We start from the raw sequence: 26,079 nt of genomic DNA, 5'->3' as shown, positions 1-26,079 counted from the left end.
CCCTGTACCAGTGGAATCCTGTGTTTCTATGCAAAGCCTCACAATTATTTCACTTTCCCTCCTCTGGGCACACTGATTCTCTCTCCACAGAGCATGCTGCTGAGGCACTGCTGGGGTATGAGGAAGGGGTGTGATAGGCAATGCAAGATTGTCTTTTCTGCCCTCTGCAGTGCCTCTTTCCTTGATATAATGTTAAAACCAGGTAGTATGATCATTCACCTGATTTTTGGTTCTTCTGAAGGTTCTTGCTTGCATGGATAATTGTTGAATTAGGTGTACACGTGGAGGGATGATTGGTACAGATTTCTATTTGGCCATCTTGCTCTGCCCCCCTCTCAGTCTAGTTATCATAAGAGAAAATTGTACTTTCTTGGAAAAGACATTATAAGGAATATTTCTTTAAAAATTGGAAAAGAATACTAAGGATCACTATTTATTTAAAAAAAAAAAAGAAAAAACTCTAATATACAACATAGAAACCAAAGCAAACAGACAGAAAAAATCAACCCAGGGTAAGCTTTCTGAAGGGTGATCTGTGAAGTCTTTATCACATTAGTGTTAATGTCCTCAGAGAGATAAGAGAAGATATTGCACCTTTGAAAACAGAAAAATGTTATAAAAAGAAACATTTGAAGAACAAAAAGATGTTCTTGAAAATTAAAAATATAGTAGCAGAAAAAAATTCAATAGATATATGTTAGAAGATAAAGTTGAAGAAATATCCCAGAATATAACACAAAAAACATAAATAATTGAGAATGTGAGAGAAAAGAAAAGAAAATTAAAGGACAACTCCAGAATGTCCAATATCCAAAAGGAAGGAGTTCCAAAAACAGAATATGGAAAGCAGGAAACAAAATTATCAGAGAAATAGAGCAAAAATATTTCTCAGGAAAGGACACATTTTTTCCCCCCCAGATTTAAGGGGCACTTACTGAGTGCCTAGCACTATGGAGGAATAGAGATTTCCCTTCAATTAAAATATCATGTAATTTTATTTTTTTATTTTTTTGAGTGTTTATTAAATATAATTTAAATTTTTTAAAATTATGGGTACATACTAGTACATATTTATTGGATACATGTGATATTTTGACACAGGCATACAATGTGTAATGATCAAATCAGCATAATTGGAGTAACCATCACCTCAAACATTTATCATTTCTTTGTGTTAAAAACATTCCAATTCTACTCTTTCAGTTATTTGAAATATGCATTAAATTATTGTTTACGATGGTCACCCTATTGTGCTACCATGTGCTAGATCTTATTCCTTCTATCTAACTGTATTTTTGTACCCATTAACTATCGTCTCCTTATCTCTACTTCCCCACTACTCTTCTGAGCCTCTGGTAACCATCATTCTACTCTCTATGTCCATGAGTTCCATTTTCTTTTTAGTTCCCACATATTAATGAGAATATGCAATATTTGTCTTTCTGTGCCTGGCTTATTTCACTTAACTTAATGTCCTCCAGTTTCAACCGTGTAATTTTAGAACACCAAAGACAAAGAGAATATCCAGAATCAAAATTGCATTATACTTCTCTACAGTTGCTGTAAAAACTAGAATCTAAAAGAGCAAAGCTTTCAAAATTATTGTCAACCTATAATTCTCTACCCAGCCAAACTATCAATTAAGTTTAGAGGTAGGGCAAAGTCAGTTTTAGACATGCAAATTCTCAAAAACTTTATCTCCTATTCATGCTTTCTCAGTTAGCTACTGGAAGATGTGCTATATTAGAGGTACACCAAACCTGCTAGTACACCCCATAGGCAAGTCAGGATCAGGACTCCTCTCCCTCGCAGGCTCAGGGATTGATCACTGGGGACTTGGAGACAGGCCCATAAGCCAGGTCTACCACCCCGAGGTCTCAGCTGAGAGGCCAGATGAGAAGGAATCAGTGAAAGAACTCTGGAAACATGAAAAATCAGAGTGAGAGGGCACACCTGAAAGACAACAACTTCTTACCAATGGATAACAACCAAAACAAAAAGATTGAAATGACATATGCAAAGAAACTACCAAACCATGCAGGAAATGAATAAAAAATTTACTAAGGAAATCAGATTATTAAAAAAAATCAAATAAAACTTCTGAAAATGAAAAATTCATTAAAGGAAATACAAAATACAGTGGAAAGCCTTAAGAATAGGCTAGATTAGGCAGAGGAAAGAATCTCAGAGATGGAAGAAAACACCTATCAGTTAAAAAACTCGGTCAAAGAGAAAGAACTGAGAAAATAAGAGGAATGAACAAAACCTATAAGAAATATGGGATTATGTAAAGAGACATCTCTGAGAGTGAAGAAGAAAATACACGAGGATTGGAAAGCCCATCTGAGGGAATAATTGGGGGAAATTTCCCTGGCCTTGCTACAAATCCAGATACCCACGTACAAGGAGGTCAAAGGACCCCAGAGAGACTCATTGTGAAGAGGAAATCATCACAACACATACTCATCAGATTGGCCAAAGTAAACAAGAAAGGGGTGCTCCTACAAGCCATATGCAAAAGCAACAGATAACTTACAAAGGAAAACCCATCAGACTAACTGAAGACTTCTCAACTGAGACCTTGCAAGTCACAAGGGACTGGGGCACCATTCTCAGTCTTCTTAAACAGAATAATCAACAGCCTAGAATTTTGTCTCCTGCAAAACTAATTTTCTTATTTGAGGGAGAAATAAAGACTTTCTCAGACAAGCAAACACCCAGGGAATTTGTCAAGATTAGATTTGCCCTGCAGGAAGTACTCAGAACTGCATTATACATGGAGCCCAAATACCACAATGGCTCAAATGGTAAAACAAAGCAATAAAGTTCTGCTCAACAGGATGAAAAGAAATCCACCCCATTTATCAATCCTTTCAATAAATGTGAATGGCTTGAACTCCCCACTCAAGAGATATAGGCTGGCTGAATGGTACAAAAATACAAGCCAAGTATCTACTGTCTCCAGAAAACACATCAAACCCACAGGACTTATTCAGACTCAAGGTGAAGGGATGGAAAACAATATTCTGTGCAAATGGAAATCAAAACAAAGCTGGTGTAGCCATTCTCATATCAGGTAACATAGACTTCAAATCAGTAAATGTAAAGAAAGACAAAGATGGTCATTATATGACGGTGAAGGGAACAATTCAACAAGAAGAAATAATAATCCTAAATACTTATGCACCTAACACAGGTGCACCCAGATTCATAAAGCAAACTCTACTTGATCTAAACAAAATAATAAACAGCAGCATCATAATAGCCAGGCACTTCAACACCCCACTGACAGAATGGGACAGATCCTCCAAGCAGAAAATAAGCAAGAAATGATGGAATTTTTTAAAAATTTTTTTTGTTTTATTTCAGGGTATTATGAGGGTACAAACATTATGGTTACATTTTATGTCTTTGCCTCACCCAAGTGAGGGTTAGAGTCATGCCCTTTCCCTCTCCAATGCTCCCTGTGTCCGTTAGTTGCAGGTTTACCCCCTCCATTCCCCTAATCCCTGGAGAGTATTACTACCATGTGAGCCCCCTAGTGTTTATCAGTTAGTACCAATTTGATGGCAAGTACCAGTGGAGCCCATTCTTCCAATCTTAGACATGATGGAATTAAATGGAACTCTAAAACAAATGGGCCTAATAGATATTTACAGAATATTCTGCCCCAAAACCACTGAATATACATTCTTTTCATCAGCTCATGAAGCATTCTCTAAGATTGATCATATCCTAGGTCACAAAACATGTCTCAACCAATTAAAAAAAAAATAGAAATTATACCATGTATCTTCTCAGACCACCATAGAATAAAATTAGAAATCAATTCCAACATAAACACTCAACTCTACACAAAGTCATGGAAATTAAACAACCTATTTCTGAATGATTATTAGGTCAAGGAGGAAATTAAGATGGAAATCAAAAGATTCTTTGAACTAAATGACAAAGTGGATGCAAGTTATCAAAATCTGTGGGATTCAGCAAAAGCAGTCATAGGAAGAAAATTCATAGCCATAAATGCCTACATCCAAAAGACAGAAAGATCACAAATCAACAATCTAATGAGTTGTTTCAAGGAATTAGAAAAGGAAGAGCAAAAGCCAAACTCAGCAGAAGAAAAGAAATAACTAAGATCAGAGCAGAACTAAATGAAATTGTAATAAAAGGATTATATGGAAGATTAAAGAAACAAAAAGGTTGTTCTTTGAAAAGATAAACAAAATCGATAGGCCTCTTAGTAGATTAACCAGAAACAGAAAAGAACAGACCCTAATAAGCTCAATCTGATATGAAAAAGGAGATTTTACAACTGATACCACAAAAAACCAAAATATCACTTCTGAATACTATAAAAATCTCTGGGCACATAAACTTGAAAACCTTGAGGAAATGGACAAATTCTTAGAAACATATAGGCTCCTTAGGCTTAATCAGGAAGAAATAGAACTCCTGAACAGACCAATATCAAGTAATGAAATTGAAGTAGCAATAAAAAAATCTCCCAACAAAAAGTCCTGAACCAGATGGTTTCACAGCTGAATTTTACCAGACTTACAAAGAAGAACGAGTACCTATACTGCAGAAATTATTTCATAGCATAGAGAAGGAAGGAATTCTCCCCAACTCATTCTATGAAACCAATATCACCTTGATACCAACAAAAAAAGAAAACTACAGACCAATATCCCTTATGAATACAGATGTAAAGATCCTCAATGAAATCCTAGCACTGAATTCAGTTGCACATCAAAAAATAATCCACCACAATCAAATGGGCTTCAGCCCAGAGATGTGAGGATGGGTCAACATATACAAATCTATAAATTGATCCACCACATAAATAGAAGCAAAAACAAAGACCATATAATCCTCTCAATAGACACAGAAAGAGCATTCAACAAAATTCAGTCCCCTTTTATGATAAGAACTCTTCATGAAACAAGCATAGATTGAACATAACTCAATATTATAAAAGCTATATATGACAAGCCCATCAGCCAACATCATACTGAATGGGGAAAAACTGAAAGCATTCCTGCTTAGAACTGGAACCAGACAAGGTTGCCCAGTGTCACCACTTCTGTTCAACATAGTGCTGGAAGTGCTAGCCAGAGCGATCAGGCAGGAGAACAAAATCAAGGGCTAATAACCAGAATTTACAAAGAACTCAAGTGAATCAGCAAGAAAACATCAAACAACACCATTAAAAAGAGGGCAAAAGACATGAACAGAAGATTTTCAAAAGACGATAAACTAATGGCCAATGAACATATGAAAAAGTGCTCAATGTCTCTAATCATCAGGGAAATGCAAATCAAAACCACAATGAGATATCACCTAACTCCAGTGAGAATGGCTTTTATCAGAAAGTCCCAAAACAACTCATGCTGCTGTGGATAAGGAGAGAAAGAAAGGAACATTTATACACTGTTGGTGGGACTGCAAACTAGTACAACTGCTATGGGACGTCGTATGGAGATACCTCAAAAAACTAAAAGTTGACCTACCATTTGATCCAGGAATCCCACTACTGCGTATTTACCCAAAGGAAAAAAATGAAAAACATTTTATATAAAAAGGCACTTGTACTCGAATGTTTATAGCAGCACAATTCCCAATTGCAAAGATGTAGAAACAACCCAAGTGCCCATCAATACATGAGTGGCCTAACAAAATGTGATGTATATATACCATGGAGTATTACTCAGGCTTTAAAAAAGTGGTGAATTAATACTTTTTGTAACAACCTGATGGAACTGGAAAAGATCCTTTTAAGTGAAGTGTCACAAGAATGGATAAACAAGCACCACATGTACTCACTACTAAATTGGAATTCATTGATGGACACTCATGTGCACGTATGGCAGAAAAATTCAATGAAAATCAAGAAGATGGGAGGGAAGAAGATGGGATGGGCAAACTCACACCTAATGTGTACAATGCACACTATATGGGTGATGCATGTACTTATTATACTGTACAAAAGCAATTCATGTAACCAAAACATATGTATCCCCATAATATTCTGAAATTAAAAAAAAGAACAGTGATGCTTTAAAAAAAGTTATGTATAAATTATCTTAAGGCCCATTTTAGAAATTATTAGTATCATATTGTATGTCTGGCTATTGGTCCTCCATGTCATTTTTTAAATTTATAAAATTGTCTCTTTAATAAAACAGCAATTTGGTTGGTTTTGAACGGGACTTTGATAGTTAAAGGAATCACTGTTGAATGACAATCTGTGAACAATATTTGTGAATATGGCAGCATATTCTTCAAGCTCCTTAGGGAATCATAATCTGTTTGTGAGTTGCTGAGATTTTACTAACTTATTTTCTATTGCTGAGCACCACGCTGCCGCAGTCGGCATTGCCTGAGGAATTGGTATCAAGATGGAAGGGTCAGTAGGGAAAGTGACTTAGAATCTCTAGACCTGGCCACATTGGAGGGAAAGATGATTCGTGGGGTCTTTGGATTCATTTATGTTCTCTTTATACTGGAAAGTCTGTGACAGTTTTTAAAGAGGGATGACCTTGTGAACATTTACAAAGAGAGGTGACAATCCTCATTTATCATATCTTTTTCTTTTTTTTTTCAGCCTCCTCCATCACTTGGCCCTTCCCCAGTTCTGTAGAAACTTACCCTCTTTGGGGTTCTAGTTAATAATAGTGATAAGAATGGAACCTCTAATCATAATGAGATACCTACAAGCTCAAAAGGACCTTAAGACATAAAGTTATGAATCACTAAGGAAAAAAATCCCCTTCAAAGCATTTTTATTAGAGGAAGAATCACTTTCCCTTTTTATCACAGATTGAAGGTGGCCTCTGCTTTGGCCACTGGCTTCATCACAGAACTTTTCCTTCCTACCTGGCACCTTGATCCAATTTCCTCAGGTTTTCAGTGAATTTTATTATGGGACAACAGAGTTCAACATTTATTGTCTCTGTTAATGAAACCTATGCACTAGCATCTAGCCGATCCCTCTGATGAAGCTCTCTACCTGCACCTGATCCATCTCACCCTCCCCCAAAACACCCTCACCTGACTCCTACTCATCCTTCCATTTTTGGCATGTCATTTTCTCTCAGAAGCTGGGTTCGATGTCCCTGCTCAGACTTATCATAATAATTAAATAACTGATAACAAAACAATGTGCTGATTGCCCATTTCTCCCTTTAGATATTAAGATTTGTAAGGGCAGAAAAATATCTACTTTTTTTCACCATTAGGTTTCCTGGGTCAAATATATTAGTTTTCCTGGGTCAATGCCTGGTCTTGGCATTGGAGGGATTCAATAAATACTTGTTAACTTGAGTGGATTTGCTCTTGTCTCTACTTGTTAAAAACAGTTGCACACTCTATTTCATATTGGTGACTGATTAGGGATAAGAGAGTTTGTCTTTCTTGAGTCTGTATCATCTGTGGTTGAGAAACACATTAATGTCTATGTGAATGGCACAGAGAGATTATGGCAATTGAGAGAGTTCCCACCCCAAATTGGAATCTTAAAATCTGCAAAGTGCACAGCTTTTTTAAGCATGAAATTCTTGGAATCCATTAACAAATAAATACATCTTCATTTTATAATACAGCAGGTCTAGAGATTATGAGACAACATGGAATATACTTGAGGAATTCATTAGATGAATGGCAGGTCATTTGGCACACTAATATACTCCTAATGGGGTTTGTTCACAATCTTTCTGTTTTATTGCAGCCGGGGCACTGACAACAGACTGGCCCACCGGCGGCAGACAGTTCTCCGAGAGAAGGGGAGAAGGTTAGCTAATCGAGGACCAGCATACATGTTTAATGATCGCTCAACAAGCCTATCTATTGAGGAGGAACGCTTTTTAGATGCAGCGGAATATGGCAACATCCCAGTGGTGCGGAAGATGTTAGAAGAATGCCTCTCGCTCAATGTCAACTGTGTGGATTACATGGGCCAAAATGCCCTGCAGCTGGCAGTGGCCAATGAGCATCTGGAAATTACAGAGCTTCTTCTCAAGAAAGAAAACCTCTCTCGTGTTGGGGATGCTTTGCTTCTAGCTATTAGTAAAGGCTATGTTCGGATTGTGGAAGCAATTCTCAGTCACCCAGCTTTTGCTGAAGGCAAAAGGTTAGCAACTAGCCCTAGCCAGTCTGAACTCCAGCAAGATGATTTTTATGCTTATGATGAAGATGGGACACGTTTCTCCCACGATGTGACTCCAATCATTCTGGCTGCCCACTGCCAGGAATATGAAATTGTGCACACCCTCCTACGGAAGGGTGCTAGGATTGAACGGCCTCATGATTATTTCTGCAAGTGCAGCGAATGCAACCAGAAACAGAAACATGACTCCTTTAGCCACTCCAGATCTAGGATTAATGCCTATAAAGGCCTGGCAAGTCCAGCTTACCTGTCGTTGTCTAGTGAAGATCCAGTCATGACGGCTTTAGAACTTAGCAATGAGCTGGCAGTGCTGGCCAATATTGAGAAAGAGTTCAAGGTAGGTTGTTAATAATAGGTTCTTCACCCTCCACAAGTCAAAGTTAAGATGCATTTTAAGCTTCCACGACGTGCTTGACACTGTGCTAGTTATTGTGGACACTAGGTGATTTTATATGTTTATTCAACAAGCTCTTTATTATATTCATCGTGGTAAAAGTCGTGATCACTACCATTTAGTGATGATCTACTATCTGCCAGACATTTTACATTTATTATGCCTAATCCTTATCAAAACCTTGGAGAGATATTATTAGTTCCTGTTTAGATGGAGAAATGGAGGCACAGAAGGGTTCAGTGAGGCCCACGATCAATAACTGGGAAATGACAGAGCTGGGGTCAGAACCCAGAATCCAGGTGTGCTGCATTCTAAAACCCATGTTTTTGCTCCTATAAAATACTGTCTTTGTGTTCAGAGCACAGTGGTAGATGCTGTTGAGGTCAGAAAGAGGAATAAGTTTAAGGAAGTCACAGTTGACTTGAGAGACAGATGCATACATGAATAAATATGATACAAAGCAAAATGAAACCATTAGGTAGAGCTTAAGCAATGTGCCGTAGAAGTTCAAAGAAAGCAATATTTAATTCCTATTAGGATTAAGGGAAGTTATATGCCGAATGGCACTTCAGTTGTACATGGTAGAGCAAATAGGATTTTGGAAGACAGGGAATGAGAGAAAAGATATTTTAGGCCAAGGTAACAGCAAAAGCAAGATGTTGTAGATATGAAAGAAGTAGGCACTTAGAACTTTGAACAGTCAGTCCCTTAATAAAAAGTATCTGGAGAGATAAATGGTGTCAGGTACTGCCATTGTCCATGTGGTCTGTGCTGCATTTGGGCAGGAGGAAAGCTGGGATTTCTAGTCCAAGATCATGCCCACACACACCTCTAAACACCCTCCACAGCTTGTCTAACCTATCCTTATGGTGTTGATCATGTTCTACTCTGCATTATCATTATTTATGACGTGCTTTACTCCTTTACTAAACTATATGTGGGTTGGAAGCAGGTCTGCTTCATCAGGTACAGTGTTTTACAAAAATGAATATCGACTTTATTTTCTCTATTCTATATGTTGTGAGAAAGCTTGTCTCCATACTCCACACCTTGGGAGATTGCAGCCCAGTCTCTCCTGGACAGCTTCTTAGTGCCACTGTCACTGGAAGAATGGTGTTCCACTGCAGTATGGGATGTCATGTGTCAGTCTATCCTCAGGTCCTGTCTATCCAGGGAGGGGAGAAGAAGGCAAATGGCTGAGGAAACCCTCAGTGTGCGCGTGGCTCCCAGTGCGAAGGAAGGTGCTTTCCACCCAGTTACCTGGCAGCTAAGACTGTAGGACAAGCAAATAATCCTTTCCAACCCTGTTTGAGTATTTCCTACTTTTCACTTGACTCCTACGACCTGGTGCTTCAAAGAACTTTGCCAGATTCAAATTAAAGCAGTTCCTTTGAACTCTGATTCATATTAATTATCTTTTTCACTCTTTATTTCATTTTCAGTAATTTCACTACTTAGGTTTCAACAGTTATGTTTCCTTATTACATGCTTGTTTGAACACTTTCTCTAAACCACTGAAGACTATTACATTCATTTGTTCACTTGCCTACATCTTCTGAGTCCCTGTTTTGTACCAAACATTGTACTGGGGATAGTTGAGGATGGAGATGGAGACATAGTGCAAAGCACAAAGACAATCTAGTCAGTAACCTTGCCCTGGATTAGTTTATAATCTCATGGAGGAGAAAAAGCCTGTGTGTGGTAATTATCGTATTAGGCATGATCTCATGGTGTGAGGTGTGGGCTAGTGGCTCAAAGGTGAGAAGAATCACATCTATCCAGGATGTGAACACTTCCTTGTCCCTAGATGCATTGCAAAATGTAGAGGTCCCCATGGGAACAAGAAGATTTAGGGATCTGGACTTTTATTCTTTTATTTGTTCATCACATATGTCCTTCTGCTCATGTAGGTGTGAGGTATATGGATCAGTCACTTGGCCTTCATTCGTGGTTTCTCTGTTAGTTCTGCTGTCATTAGCAGTTACTTAGATGCTCTAAACGAGCATACCCTTTTGTTAATGCCCTGCCTCTGTGCAGGTTTGAAGGCAACAAAAAGATAAATTTCTCTGAAAACATAAATCTCTTCAGTAGTACGTTATTCTTAATGTCTTTTTAAAATCACTTTGAAAAATTAAATTAGTTTACTGTTAGAAGAGGGGTGGCAGTTTTAAAAATATTTTTAAAAGTCTACCCTACCACTACAAAGTTTTTCTAATTAGAAACTTGACTCAACATTATTGCACAAAGAGACAGGGAAGTTCTTGGCATTTTTTACAAAACTTTTAGCAACACAAAACAATAACAACAAAAATTGTTCCTTGCCGGATAACAAGCATTAAAACAAATATTCTATTCTCCGAGACTAATTTGGGCAGCTGAGGAAAGAACAGCCTTAGATGAGGGCAGGCCACGATTGCCTTTGTGTGTAAACCCTGAAGGAAACCACGTTCCCTACCACCCATGGTTACTGTGACACTAACTCTGTTCCCAGCATCCCAGCCTCAGTTTACAACAGGTGGCACCTAGCAGGGCTAGAGAAGTTAATGTCTCTGAGGTGAGCTTTTCTGCTACATGTGCTACTTCTACTCTTCAAAAATAACATCCTTTTTCTTATTTTTAAATAATATATAGCCATGTTAGAAAATAATAATATAAAAATAAAATTTTAAAAATCATTCCTAATTTTGCCACCAAGAAATAAACACTAATAAGGGGTAAATTTGCTGACACATATCCTTCCAGTCTTTTTTTAAAATATAGTCAAGCCCCTTAGAATCTCAGGAAGCAAAAATCGTAGAGACTGGACAACCCAGGCCTAGGCTACCTCACAGGGACCTGAGAGATTGCATTGGCCACAGGGCATCCTCCCTACTATGGTCTTCAAATTATTTTGCTCCCTTTTCACTTAAAGATATTTGAAAAATTATGTGCTTGTTTACACATTTTAAAATTGATAGCTAATTTTTTTCTTTTGTAAGTTTAAAGTATTTTAAGGGATATGATTTCTGCATGGTATACATATTGCCATTTAAAAATAGAACTCTTAAATTACTCCTTCACATATATCCAGGGGACTCTAAATGCTATAATAATTTGATGCCCACCATCACCCATTTTAAAAATAAGTAAACAACCTCTTCTTTAACATTCAGAATAACTGCATCTTTCCTGTTTCTCCTTGTGCTTATACTTCCAGTCCAATTTCCTCCACAAATGCGATTCCTAATGTAATAACTTTTTGTTGTGAAGTCTCTTATAATCACCTATATACACATTAACATATATATAGATAAAACATATAACACGTATATGTATATATGAAATTAGAATTTGTTTTATTTACTGTGATTGTAAGGCTCTAGATATTAGAAATGTTCTGGAAAGAGTTACCATTACATCTATTATTGGTACATTTGATCAAATCCACATAAATTGAACCCAGTTGTTCAAAAAAACAAATATATACACATTTTGAAAAACAAATTTTAACTATATGACAAAATTCTTATTGGTAATGCATTTTTAGTGGTATTAATTATGTTCACACTTTTGCTATATTTAATGAAAAAAATGTATGTTTGTATAAATACATATATACACAGACATATATAGCTAAAAACTACTTGCTATGGCTGCCAGCATGTTATTTTAGTCTTTGTTAATAGGATATATAAATTATTAAAGATTTTATGGAATAAAATTAGAAGAAGGTCGATTGTAGTTGGAAAAAGCATTTCTTGATATGATTTCATAACTTTCTTACTGAATTACAAATGCTGAATCTGAAAGAAATCACATAAAAGTTTTATCCATGAGTTTTGGCCAAAGTCCTGTCAAAATTTGAGTCCTAGAAACCATTCCAAATCACATTTAAAAGAATCATCCTCACTAACCTTTTCTGACTTGCCCGTTTGAGATGCTTTTTATTCAAGATAATAATACATCTGAAAGTTGAGTATTAAGAATAATTTAAAAGAATCATTTACATTTAAATACATGAAAATGCAGTTTTTTTGTATTTAATATTCCCTACTAGTGCCTTCTTTTCTCTGCTTTTACTGGACTCTGACTCAGAAGTGTGCATTCTTTGATGATTATTGGCAAATGAAGAGGTGAGTGCAGGTCCTTGGCTCCTGCTTGGCATTGAGCATTGCTTTCTCGTACCTATCGTATGTGAGGTAGCTATGAGTTCTTCCTATGAATTGGTATTTTTTCCTTTCATAGGAAGACCCTCAAACCATTCACTGGTTGTAGTTTCCGAGGCTGAATTCCTTCCCAGCTCTAATTTGATTTGTTATGATCTTCCATTCATCAGCTTTTAAGGCTGGTTTTATTTTCCTTTCATATTCTTATGAAAGTGTTCTCCCATTTTCCTCCATGAATGATCTGTTGTTGTTTCTGGAAACACTCTCCTAATCAATTGGGGCATTGAGAACAATCCCTCAAGATTCATCACAAGCTCTGATACTTTTCAGACATCAACTTGCATGTCCAGTATGGACAATTCTCAGTCTCTGGGAGGAAGGCACTCCATTGTGTTACCATCGGGGCAATGAAAGGACTCCCTTGCTATACAGATTTATCAGGTACTCCAGTTTTGAACTCCAGAACTGGAGTCTTTTGTCACACAGACATGACTATGAGCTCCATATTCCAGAGCACCTTACTTGGTCTCTCCAACTCTACTCACCTTTCTTCTCTTTTTACTTGCTATCTCTGTTCCTGTTGGATTTCTAGCTGAATACCCATCATACCAAATTATCCTGAGTGAAAACCATACACTCTTTCCAGGATTGGTTGTTTGGTGACTTGGTTGTGTTCTCAGACAAAAAATTGCTTAGGAATTGTTTGTATAATTAGTCTGCCTTTGATTTGAGATTTCATCTCTAGCTTTTATACTTATCTTCTACCTCCTTGGTAACTTCCACCTACTTAGGAAGGTTTTTCTCTAAAAATCAATCATGATCCTGAAATCAGCTTTGCCATTCTGTGGGCCAAAAGAGAGATTTCATGTAAGTTGTCTAATGATAATTGATGTGATATTTCAGCTCTTTCCCCATCCTTGACTGATGGTAGGGAGGTCAGGCAAGAAAGGTATAAAATCATGACTTTGTTATCTGGTATATTGTTTGCCTTCTATTGTATGGTAACATTCTTTAGTCTGAATTGCCATTGACTAATGTCAAATAATCAATTTCACCCTTAGTTTCCACCTCCAAAAAGTCTGTGCCATAGAAGGATGAATAAATGTTTTTGAATAAAAAAAAAAAGAGGTGAAGTACTTTAAAAAGGATCCTTGTTTCTATCACCACACTGCACTATACATTGGAATTCAGAACATCCCAACATGAGCCAAAGTGTTGCATTTCTATCACTAAGCTTCATCTTCAACAGAAATAGAATTAAGGTGGGGAAATACAGGGAGCCCCTTGGAGTTTATAGTACCTGGGTTAGTCATTAAAAGGGAATTCTGTATTGTTTGGTACATGAGTGGGTGAAAGTGGAGAATTGTTTTGTAAAAGAGCAAAAGATCTATTTTTAAGAAAATCAGTTTTAGGAAAGCTGAGGATCTGGAAATTGATTCCTTTAAAATAATCAGTGTTCTATAGCCCCTTGGAACATCTGTGTTTGAAGACACCTAATCTATTTTGTGACAGTCAGAAAATGAAAACTTTCCTTTTAAGATAAATAAGCTCCAATGTATAGCTTTTCTAAGCTCCTTCCAAATTCTCCCATTCTATAATAATCCACAGTCCATTAACAAGAGAGCACAAGCATTGCTACTGTTTCTCAACCAATTTTAGGCCATGACTTGAATTTTCTAAGCCAAACAAATTGCCTGATTACTTATATCACCAGGTCTGTAGCTGGCTCCAAGAAGAGGTGACACACCAGACCGTAGTAGAGAATTCTAACAATTAGATGGAGCCACAGGAACAAGAAGAAAACCAATAGGTCTTGGGGGTTTGCACGCCTTTAAAGGGAATAGGGAAAAACATATTCAAAAGTTTTTAACCCATTTAAATTCAATTTTTTTTTTATTTCAGCATATTATGGGGGTACAGATGTTTAGGTTACGTATGTTGCCCTTGCCCCCCCCGCCAAGTCCGAGTTTCAAATATGTCCATCCTTCGGGTGGTGCGCATTGCACTCTTTGTGTATGAAAATACCCGTCCCCTCCTCCCCATCCCCCCCCCCCCCCTCCCCCCTGCCCAACATCCAATACATGTTATTCTTATATGTGCATTTATGTGTTGATCAGTTAATACCAGTTTGATGGTGAATACATGTGGTGCTTGTCTTTCCATTCTTGGGATACGTCACTTAGTAGAATGCGTTCCAGCTCTATCCAGGAGTATACAAGAGGTGCTATATCACCATTGTTTCTTAAAGCTGAATAGTACTCCATGGTATACATATACCACATTTTATTAATCCACTCATGTATTGATGGACACTTGGGTTGTTTCCACATCTTTGCAATTGTGAATTGTGCTGCTATAAACATTCGGGTGCAGGTGTCTTTCTTATACAGTATCATTTGGTCTTTTGGGTAGATGCCCAGTGATGGGATTGCTGGATCGAATGGTACTTCTACTTGTATCTCTTTAAGATATCTCCATATTGCTTTCCACAGAGGTTGCACTAGTTTACAATCCCACCAACAGTGCATGAGTGTTCCTATCTCTCCGCATCCACGCCAACATTTATTGTTTTGGGACTTTTTGATAAAGGCCAGTCTCACTGGAGATAAGTGATATCTCATTGTGGTTTTAATTTGCATTTCCCTGATGATTAGAGATGTTGAGCATTTTTCCATATGTTTTTTGACCATTATTCTGTCTTCTTTTGAAAAGTTTCTGTTCATGTCCTGTGCCCACTTTTTGATAGGGTCGTTTGATTTTTTCTTGTTGATTTTCCCGAGTTCTAAGTAGATTCTGGTTATCAACCCTTTATCGGATTTGTAGCATGCAAAAATTTTCTCTCATTCTGTAGGTTGTCTGTTTGCTTTTGCGACTGTTTCTTTGGCTGTGCAGAAGCTTTTTAATTTGGTCAGGTCCCATTTATTTATTTTAGTTGTTGCTGTGATTGCCTTTGGGGTCGTCTTCTTTATCAATAGTTTTAGGCTTTGGTAGCGTGAGTCCTTAGCCACCTTAAGCTTAAAACTTGGATTAAGAATAATTTTGGAAACAAATACAAATCAATAAACAAATAGAAAACCCAGAACTTAACTGGTGTTGATACTAAAGAAAGACAGCAAAACTCCTGGCTTCTCTCCTTGACTCAAGTCTAAGCTCAGATAAAGAATAACAAACTGAACAAACAAGAAAATCAATAGCAGAAATGGTTTTGCCTGCAAATGCATTCCTCTGAAGTCCTAATTTCTTTTTAGTGTCTCATTTTGTACCTATGACTTACGTCTCTAAACCCTTTTTTGAACCTGTTTACATTTTAGGTTGTTTGTAGTAACCTACAATGTTTTCTTTTATTCCACCTAAAATCACCTCTTTTATATAGCTGCGATTGTCCTCTTCTCTGTCATTCTGGATAGATAGCTTTTCTGGAGCTTTTCCAGCTCCTTTATGTCTTCCTAGAGGTCTGTGCGCAGATGTGCACATGGCCCTCCAGATGCCTCTGCTGCTGACTTTGAGAAAGAGGAAGGGTACAGAAACTTCTGCCGTATCTGTTTTTAAACTGTTGCTATGTTCTGGTGTATAGTGTTCAAAAATGTCTGGCATTGTTTGAAAGATAAATATCCTCCAAGAAACTGGCTTGTTGAAAAGTAGTTTTTGTTAGCAGAAAGATGGTGTGACCAGTATCAAACCTTAACAGGATGACAAAGGGTATCACTTAGCTGTGTTACCTGTGAAGTAGCCTGCAAGGCAGAATCACAGCACCAGAAGCACAGGGCTTGCGCCTGATCAAAGAGGAAGGAGGAAATGTAGCTTTGTTGAGCTTTATGAGTTATTCTAAGTTATTTACACTCTAACTTTATGATACAGGAGCATTTAAGTTCTCCATAATTAGGAGAAATTAGGAGAAGGCCAGAAAACGAAGTCAACTTTCCAAGATTGTACACTTATTAAGTGGCAGGGCAGGAATTCAGATCCAGGTATGTTTTGTACCCAGCCATGTTCCTTTCTTTACATCAGTCAACAGAATTTGCTGAATACCTACTATGTGCTTCACACGATGCTAGGCTCGGAGGACACAAAGATGGATAGTATATAATCCTTGCCTTGAAGGATATTTGAGTCTATTAAGAGAGGCAGATACCTGAACAAATGCAGTAAAGTGGTATGGAAGTGTGCGTGTATGTGTGTTTTTCCCTTTGACTTTCCTATCCCAGTTTGAAATAAATGGGAAGAGAAAATCTCTTTTCTGGCATAATTTTAGGTCTATGACAAGTCAACAGTGAGGGAGGGAAGTTAAGTGCAACAATCTGCTTTATGAGAGACCCTAACCCTTGAAACTACCTGTTTACCTTCACCACTGCTCTCCAGGCTTCATAGCTTCAATGGGACTTGAAAATTTCTACATAAAGGGAAGAGTAAAAGCTTGTTACCAAACTCTACATTAAGTGAAATAAGCAGCCACTGCTGATGGTGCAAATTAACAGAAAAAGGCAGTAGCATCTGACATAGCAAAGAAAATGTTTTTCCTCAATTATTGTTTTGAAACTTTATCTCATTTCTGTCCACTTTTTCTGTAAAATAGTGTCTGGTTAATTTTTATGTACCTCAAAACCCACACAGTAAGTGCTCTATAAATGCTTGCCAATCATCACCACATCAGCTGTGACAGAACGCAACAATCAATGTGCCATTTAGAGACATTTATCCTGAACAGCAAGAAAGGCTCAGAGTTGTACTTGGTTCCAAGAAGCATGGCTGGCCAATTCATCACTATATAGATAATAATATTATGTGCTTATCTCACTCTTCATGTACATAATCTCATTTTACAAACTCCCATTTTAGTAAGACTGTGGTATCTATCACAGCACTGGTACATAGATTATTTGGTGAAATGTATGAATGAATAATTGTTTTGTTTTCAATATGTTTTTAGGTGATATCCTAGGACCCCAACATGCCTTTATATTTGTTAGCATAGCTTTGTGATGAGGGACTGAAAAGACCTGGACATTGCTTGTGAAACAATGAAAACTACAACAATAATAATTAATGTTGACCAATACTATCCTATGCCAAGAACTTGGCATTCATTATCTTGTATAATCCTCACAGCAACCCTAGGAAGTAGGTACTAATATTATCCCCATGTTACACACGAAGATTTTAAGGCCTTAAAGGATTACGCTATTTGTCCATAGTCACATAGCTAGTCAGTCAGTGGCTGAGCCTAATTTCAAACCCAGGTCTGCCCTCTCCAAAGCCCGCAGTTGATTACTGAGGATCAAGGCATGTATTTTTCCCCACGCTCTTAATTTCTATGTAGAAAGGCGAGCTAGAGATTAAAATCACAAATCATAACATCTCTTCTACTATGTAAAATCCAATTAAGATGGCCCCTTGAGAAGATAATTTTAACAAGAATGTTTTTATTTTTTAAAATAGTCTCTCAACTCTGTTCTGTTAGCCTGTTCTCAGTCATCTCTTTTCAACTGAAAGGTTAGTAGGTGAGCACCCATTTATAATTTATTAATGTATGGTACAGGTGTGTGAACCAAAGACATGACTCAGAATTAAATCAACCCCCCAGCTTCACTTTTCTCCTCAAGGAACCAAAATTATATAAGTGGATTGGAAGTGTGTGTATATGTGTGTATGTGTGTGTGTGTGTGTGTGTGTGTATGTTCTGGCTAATGGACTATTACCAATATTTCATTTGAAATGAGTTGATATATCAGTTACTTAAAATATGAATTCATAATATTAATATCAGTAACTTAAAATATGAATACATTTGTAAATGGATTCTCAAGTTTTAAAAAGGGTATTTCTAAAAGCAGTCTTATTCTTTCTTTCTCTCTCTTTTCTTACATAGGTGTTTTAGCTTGAGAATATTCCTTGGAAATTAGCAGTGAACTAGGAAAAATGTTTAGGTTAAAGTATTAAATACCTCAAAGCTCCTGCACTTTACTTTTTCAGTCTCCCGTGGTTTCTACTGTTACCCCACACTTGAAGAATCATGCTTTCTCCTAAATATCTGATTTCACCTGAGCTTGCTTAGGATTCTAGAGAGCACGGATTTTGACTCTTCCTTTGTTGCCTTTAAAAGGACTAATAATATGTACTTCTATAATTCAGCTCTACATATAAGAGAAGCCAGGTGCATTAATTTTGTCATAGCTCCATAGTATTTTGTGACGGTCAAGAGATGGACTGTTTTCAGATTTTGCCCTTGATGATATAAAATAGAATAGTTATACTTTATCAAATGCTTGCTAACTGCCCAGCACTGTGCTAAGGACTTTGGCATGCATGATCTCTTCAACACTTATTTAACCTCACTAAGCCTCAGTTTTCTCATCTGTAAAATAAGAGTAAATAATAGCACCTACCTCATAGAGTGGTTCTAAATTATTTAAGGTCACATAGCTACTAAGTGGAAGAGCTGGGATTTGGTTACAGATATATCTAGGTCTAGATGGACATGGACAACATATCTCAAGGTTTGTCCCCATGACCCTAATTGACTATTTCATGAAAGGGGCAGAGCCTTTTCTTTGTAACCTGTCATATACTATCTACCCCGACACCTGGTTAGAAATAGTTTGAGCTGTTCTCAGCTAAGATACAATTTGCTTTCTCAGTTTGCTTTTATAGAATCTCTTTGGACCTGAAACAAAGTGCAGCCTGTTTAGCTTGCTAAACTGTATTGAAGTTGAAGTTCACTTTTTTTTTCAGAATTATAAACTTTTATTTTGTGAAAAACACTGTGAAGAGGACGAACAAAAGGCGATAGGCTGGAAAAAATATTTTAAAAATACGTATCTACTAGGATAATTGTATCTAGAATAAATAAAGAAGTCTTAAAACTCAACAGTACCAAAAAAAAACCCACTTAAAAAATGGACAGAGATTTGAACCTGAACTGACACTATATCAAAAAAGATATAAGGCGGCAAATAAGGATATAATAATACGCTCGACAATCATTGGTTTTCAGGAAAATGAAAATGCAAATGTAAATCACAATGAGATACCATCACATTAGAATAGCTAAAACAAAATAAAACCGACAATTTCAAATGTGCTGCTCCTGATGCAGAGCAACTGGAACTCTGGTTCTAGCAGAATGCCAAGTGGTACCACCTCTCTGGAAAACAGTTCTTTTTTTTTTTTTCAATTTAAAAAGAATTTATTTTTAAATAAGTATAGATTCACAGGAAGTTGCAAACATGGTATGGAGAGGTCCTGTGATGAGGGGTCCTGTTCCCCTCGTTGATTACATCTTTTGTAATTATAGTACAATAGCAAAGCCAGGAAATTTATATTGGTATAATGCTTTTGGCAAGATTTACAGAGAGGAGCCCAAGTAGGTGCTTTACACGTAACATATCCAGTATAGAGCTGTGCTCCATATACACTCCCCCAACATATTGCCTTGTTAACTGACATCCAGAACCACACACATTTTTCCAGATCTTCCTCTCTTGATCCGTCCGAGGAGATCTTTTCATTCTACAACATACAGGTAGTTTAAGGAAGGGGAGACAACTAACTTTGAATCTGCAAAACTGGGTTTAAGAACAAACTCTGTCATTGAAACTGTGTGACTTCAGGGAGCCTTGGTTTTTTCATGCACAAAATGAGAATAGTATTTACCTTGCTTGCCCCCCTAGTTGTTTCAAAAATCAAAGTAGAAAAGCATTCTAGATTAGGCACAGTGGCTTATGCCTGTAATCCCAGTATTTTGGGAGGCCAACGTAGGAGGATCTCTTGAGACCAGGAGTTTGAGACCAGCCTGAGCAACATAGTGGGACCTCCTCTCTAAAGTAAATAAATAAATAATAAATAAATAAACGGGCATGGTGGTGTGAGCCTGTAGTCCCAGCCACTCAGGAGGGTGAGGCAGAAGGATCACTTGAGCCCGGAGGTTTGATGTTATCGTGAGCTATGAGTGTTATCGTGAGCTATGATTGCACCACTGTACTCTAGCCTGGGCAACAGAGCGAGACCCTGTCTCAAAAAAAAAAAAAGAAAGAAAGAAAGAAAGAAAAGAAAAGAATTCTACAAAGAAGAAATGAAGTTAGGGTCAAACATATTTGGGCTTAATGCCTGATTTTAATGCTTACTGTATGCATGATTTTGCACACATTATTTAACTTGAGCAAGATTATCATCAAGATTAAATGTGGTAATATCATCCTCCTGCAATACAATAAGCTCTAGCTAGTAGGTTTTCTTGATTAACATTTGGTTATAAGTGGCCTTAGTGTAAGAGGGAGAAAGTATTAGAAAGACCTGAATGAAGATGTCCATAGATGCTGGATGGAAGGATGACACGAGTTTATGGTGATCTGAATGTGACCTGCACTCTCTAAATCTTCCCAACGGAATGTTAGGTCATCAGCAAACTACGAAACTACAACAACAAAAGCATTTTCATTACAATTTCTTTTTTCTAAAGAGAAGAATCTCACTTTGTGGACTCTATATCTGAATTTCGTTTTCCACCCTGTGCTTGGCATGTAATGTTCCTCAATAACAATTTGTCAAATAGGTAATCTATATGTGCTTGTTTTCCTCTGGGACCTTTCTAAACGTTCTCTGTTTTTCAAGTTTACCAACACAGTTTACAAGGTCTTCCAAAGATCTATTAAATGTATACTATGTGGCTAGCTGATAAAGTTATGGCCACAAAGGATATGATGTATGCAAAGTACTATGATCATGCCGTGGAAAAAGTTGGTTATTTTATATTTCTCCTGAATCAACAGGTAAGTTTGGCACAGCATACTCTCTTTTAAAATCTTTGATTATGTTTTAGGCAAATTTCCTTTTTGTAGGGTATGAAGAAAATCTTTGTGATGCTAAAATATTTTAGAGACCAGTCAGAAGAACGACAATTGAAATATGTTAAAAGAACAGTAAAACCAAAAGTAGAATTTTTCTCTTGAAGTGTACAATCCTTTAAGTGACAGAAATATTCTGCCACATAACATAACAAAATGTGCTACTTTTACATTATTACGTTTGTTTTGGCTTGTCTTTCCTAGAATGACTACAAAAAACTCTCAATGCAGTGCAAGGATTTTGTTGTTGGACTCCTTGATCTGTGCAGAAATACTGAAGAAGTCGAGGCCATTCTCAATGGGGATGTTGAAACGCTCCACAGTGGTGATCACGGTCGCCCGAATCTCAGCCGTTTAAAACTTGCCATTAAATATGAAGTAAAAAAAGTAAGGTCAGGCATGAAGCCCATTTATGTTATTCCAATTCTTATTGGTGCTAAATAAGGATAAAAGGTTGTTATTGTTAAGTTGACCTGGATTTTTCTAATTAACAGTTGCACGGGGCAGATTCTCTAATGAATCATAAACATCTACCTAGTTGTGAGGCACTTAACCTACCCTATTGCCAGTCTTTAAAATCTAGGCTTATTCTTACAGAACTTTGCAGTGGTTGCCACTTTCCTTGACTCCACTAATGATATAACAAAGACTTTGTGCATTCATATTTTACATTTGTTACGCTATTGAAACATCATTATTTAAGACTCTACTCCATTTCCCCTTTGTTGCTATTTACCAATTTGGGATCAGTGCCTTCCATTTCTTCCTTAGTACCTTTGAATTTCTTCCAGCTGTATCTTTATTTGTGGAATTTAATATTTTTAGTCTCTGTCTTCATGCAGTGGCCTCCTCTACCCCCTTGACTACTTTCTTAGGTTATATAAAGTATCTTTTAAAAAGTTTTTAAAGGTAGATTTTCTAACAAAAGTAATACATGCTCATGGTAAGTTTCCTAACTGTGTAGACATGCCCCCTCTAAATCTTTCTAATTCTTTTTTTTTTTTTTTTTTTTTTTTTTTTTGAGACAGAGTCTCACTGTGTTGCCCGGGGTAGAGTGCCGTGGTGTCATCCTAGCTCACAGCAACCTCAAACTCCTGGGCTCAAGCGATCCTCCTGCCTCAGCCTGTCGAGTAGCCGGGACTACAGGCATGCACCACCATGCCTGGCTAATTTTTTTTCTATATATTTTTAGTTGTCTGATTAATTTCTTTCTATTTTTAGTAGAGACGGGGTCTCGCTCTTGCTCAGGCTGGTTTCGAACTCCTGAGCTCAAACCCACCTCGGCCTCCCAGAGTGCTAGGATTACAGGCGTGGGCCACCGCGCCCAGCCAAATTTTTCTAATTCTTAATGGAGAGTAATTAACCACTCTTATGTTTCTCTCCACAAATTTCTGTCTTGGACATCTTCACATATCAGCCAATAAATGTCCACTTCATCTTTTAAAGGCTTCATTGTTGTATTACTATATTCATTTAAACAGTTTACTCTTTAAGGATGTTTATTATATTTTTTAGATTTTTGTTGTTATAAGATTTTTTGTCTATTTTTTGTACAGTAAACATACTTGTTTTATAGCTTGCTTACTTGCATGAGTTTTATCTGTAGACAAAAATTCTTAACCGTGGAATTAATATGTCAAATTTTTATTTTTAAATTTCAAAACATCTGCTAAGTTTCCTTTCAAAAATGGTGTACCAGTTTCCACCCATAATGGATATTACAAACTTCACCATTCCGAGTCAACATTGTGCTTTGCCTTAATTACCTTCAAGGTTAACCATCCTTAAGACTCAACTGTGGTTCTTTTATGTAATCTTTTAATATTTTTTACCAATTTTTATCTTGGGTTGTTGCTTTTTATAGATTAAATAACTCTGTCATATGTGTGGTTCATTTGTAAAAACTAAATATGTGAGAATAGAAAAATTTTGAAGAATAAAAATTGACTTTTAACATTTTCTTAATTGAAAGGATTATTGACACAAGAATAAAAGGAGGTATCAATGGAACAGAATAGGCAGCCTAGAACCAGACCCACATACAAGTGGGAATTTAGTATAAAATAAGTGTAACATTTTTAGGTCCGTATAGGAAAAGAAGCATTATGTTTTTAAAGTATTTAGCCAATTGGACTAGTATGATATTTACCTCATTTCTTCTAGAGGGAAAAAATACATATAATCATAAAAAGCCCACATGTAAAACATTGATGAATCTTCTTATAACATTAAATTTCAAAAAGTTTTCTATATTTTCAAAGAAAGTCATAAAGGAAAAGTTTGAAAAACTGGAATTTTCAAATTTATATAGTACATATTAGAACCTCTTGCCACCTTGCTTGATGCCTGTTAATTAGATGTTTTATGTTTGTTCTTTAATCCTAACAATATTTTTTATGGGAAGGCACAGAACTGAATATTAAAACATTTGAGAATAGTTTATACTGAACCTTTCTTTAATCAAGCTGTTAAATGTTTTGTCACTTCCCCACTAGTTTGTAGCTCATCCAAACTGCCAACAGCAGCTTCTCTCTATATGGTATGAGAACCTCTCCGGTTTACGGCAGCAGACGATGGCGGTCAAGTTTCTTGTGGTCCTTGCCGTTGCCGTTGGACTGCCCTTTCTGGCTCTCATTTACTGGTTTGCTCCATGCAGCAAGGTACGTCTGCGAAGCCAGGAGCTCTATTACCCACTGGAATGATGTCTTATGTGGGGGAAAATTCTGTTTCCAAAATGAAAATTTCAGAGAAGTCTAGTTGGGTTTAAATCATCTTTATTGCTTTCAATATTACATAACTAATATTATTTGCTACAGGAAACACAGAAAAAAATGAAGAGAAAATTCACCTGTAATATCACCACTATAACGTGTGAAAGAAAACTTCAGTTACTATATTAGTTTATTTCCTTTTGCTCTTTTCTCTATGTATTAATACATTTATGTACATACTTTTATATAGTTTTATATATATTATATACATAAAGTCATAGTGTTATTGAATAGATATTTCAAATGACAGATGAACACTTTTCCTCTCTCTGTTTTTCCTCCAGCAAAATTTGAGATGAAAGTTTTGTTTTGTATTTATTTTAGCTAATATGACCAGATAAATCTTAAATAAAGGACAATCATGTAAATATTAATATAATGCTTGTTTCAATAAGGAATTTATTTTAGGGACAAAGTATGCCAGAGCCTAACGGCAAAGATTTTCTACCTGCCCAGGCTTTGAGGAAAATGATACATTGGATGGACCTAGCCTTTCATTAGTGTGAAATAACAAGTTTGAGAAATATCAACCTGTCATTTTGTTAACAGGCAGAGAAATTTGTGTACTGCATTGCTAAAAAGCCTATTCTTCATGTTTTGAAGCCACATTCCTCGATCTGTTTAAGTTGTAACTCTGAGAGGCAGACTGAAATAATGTTAATGCTAAGTAGCTACAATATCTGCAAGACCATCTATTAATGTGCTGTGTAGAAATATCAGTTGGATCACTTGCCATTCTTAAAGATGGGCATGACTCATGTTCAAACATTTGTAACGTGTAGGTGCAAACACATACACCACCATTACCAACATATTGTCTTCTTATTACTTAGTCATACATTTGGTGTTTTAGCTATATAAGGACATTTCACAATGACTCATGCTAGAAAGCTGGTGCAAAGCCTTTTACACAGTGGAAACTTCGTAATTATTTCTAGTGATTATGATAGGTGATGCTGGAAACTGGGCATTTTCTCACAAGAGTAAAATCCATCATCATAGATTTTTTTCCCTTCAAATACATAAGGCCAAAAGCTGATATCTCCTACAAATAAAATATAAATGAGGGACGTAAAATGAAAATAGTGAGATTTACTAGAAATGACAGTTATAGCAGAGATTTCATCTAGAAAGTTGTATTTTTTTCCCTTTTTCTTAGGAATGTCAGATTTTACTCTGAAAAACAAATCTAAATTGTCCTCATTAGAACGTAAGCTACATCTATATATGTACTCTCTTTGTTCTGTTTCTACTTACATTTCTTAAGTCTTCAGAGATTAAACTGAATTGAAAGGGAGGAGTTTCTGAATTATTCTTCTTATAACTCTGTGATCAGTTAAATTATAATCTTTTCCTGAACTGAATAATTTTCTTTTTCCATAGCCAGACAGTTCAAAAGCATAATTCCTTCCAGAGTGTCTGGTGCTTTGACACAGACTATTTTTGGCAGTCTTTAGAGTAACACATTTCTTAAATTTTGATTGAATTCTAATTAACCTGATTTCCTTCACTATTTCTTCTTCCCTGCCCATATTTCTTTCTGGCGTCTGTTTTCCATCCTCGTTTATGAACACTGAGGCAAATAATCAAATTAAAAGGACATTGTCAAGGTATTTTTTTCCTATATAAAATATATTTAACTGACTTATTTATCCTTTGAAGCATGATGATAAAATCTGTTTTACAGTCTCCCACTAAGAATGAACATAAACATTATTTACAGGTCACAGAATTGATTTTGTGTGTGTCAGGCGGGGGGGGG

General features: G+C 36.6%; 1 protein-coding gene across 3 annotated transcripts in view; it reads left to right on the top strand.

Moving 5' to 3' along the window:
- Nucleotides 1-26,079, top strand: part of TRPC6 (transient receptor potential cation channel, subfamily C, member 6) — a 194,405-nt gene that overhangs the window by 126,094 nt on the left and 42,232 nt on the right. The window contains exons 2-4 of one of the 3 annotated variants that reach the window (XM_012659164.1): nt 7,730-8,504; nt 21,751-21,933; nt 24,042-24,206. In XM_012659164.1, the coding sequence (XP_012514618.1) occupies nt 7,730-8,504; nt 21,751-21,933; nt 24,042-24,206 (1,123 nt within the window). The remainder of the gene's footprint in view (nt 1-7,729; nt 8,505-21,750; nt 21,934-24,041; nt 24,207-26,079) is intronic. The other 2 variants (XM_012659165.1, XM_012659166.1) reach the window with 2 other exon arrangements.

This window comes from Propithecus coquereli, unplaced genomic scaffold (assembly GCF_000956105.1).
Source record: "Propithecus coquereli isolate 6110/MARCELLA unplaced genomic scaffold, Pcoq_1.0 Scaffold6, whole genome shotgun sequence".
NCBI classification, from domain to species: domain Eukaryota; kingdom Metazoa; phylum Chordata; class Mammalia; order Primates; family Indriidae; genus Propithecus; species Propithecus coquereli.
This window is presented reverse-complemented; position numbering and strand designations above follow the sequence as displayed.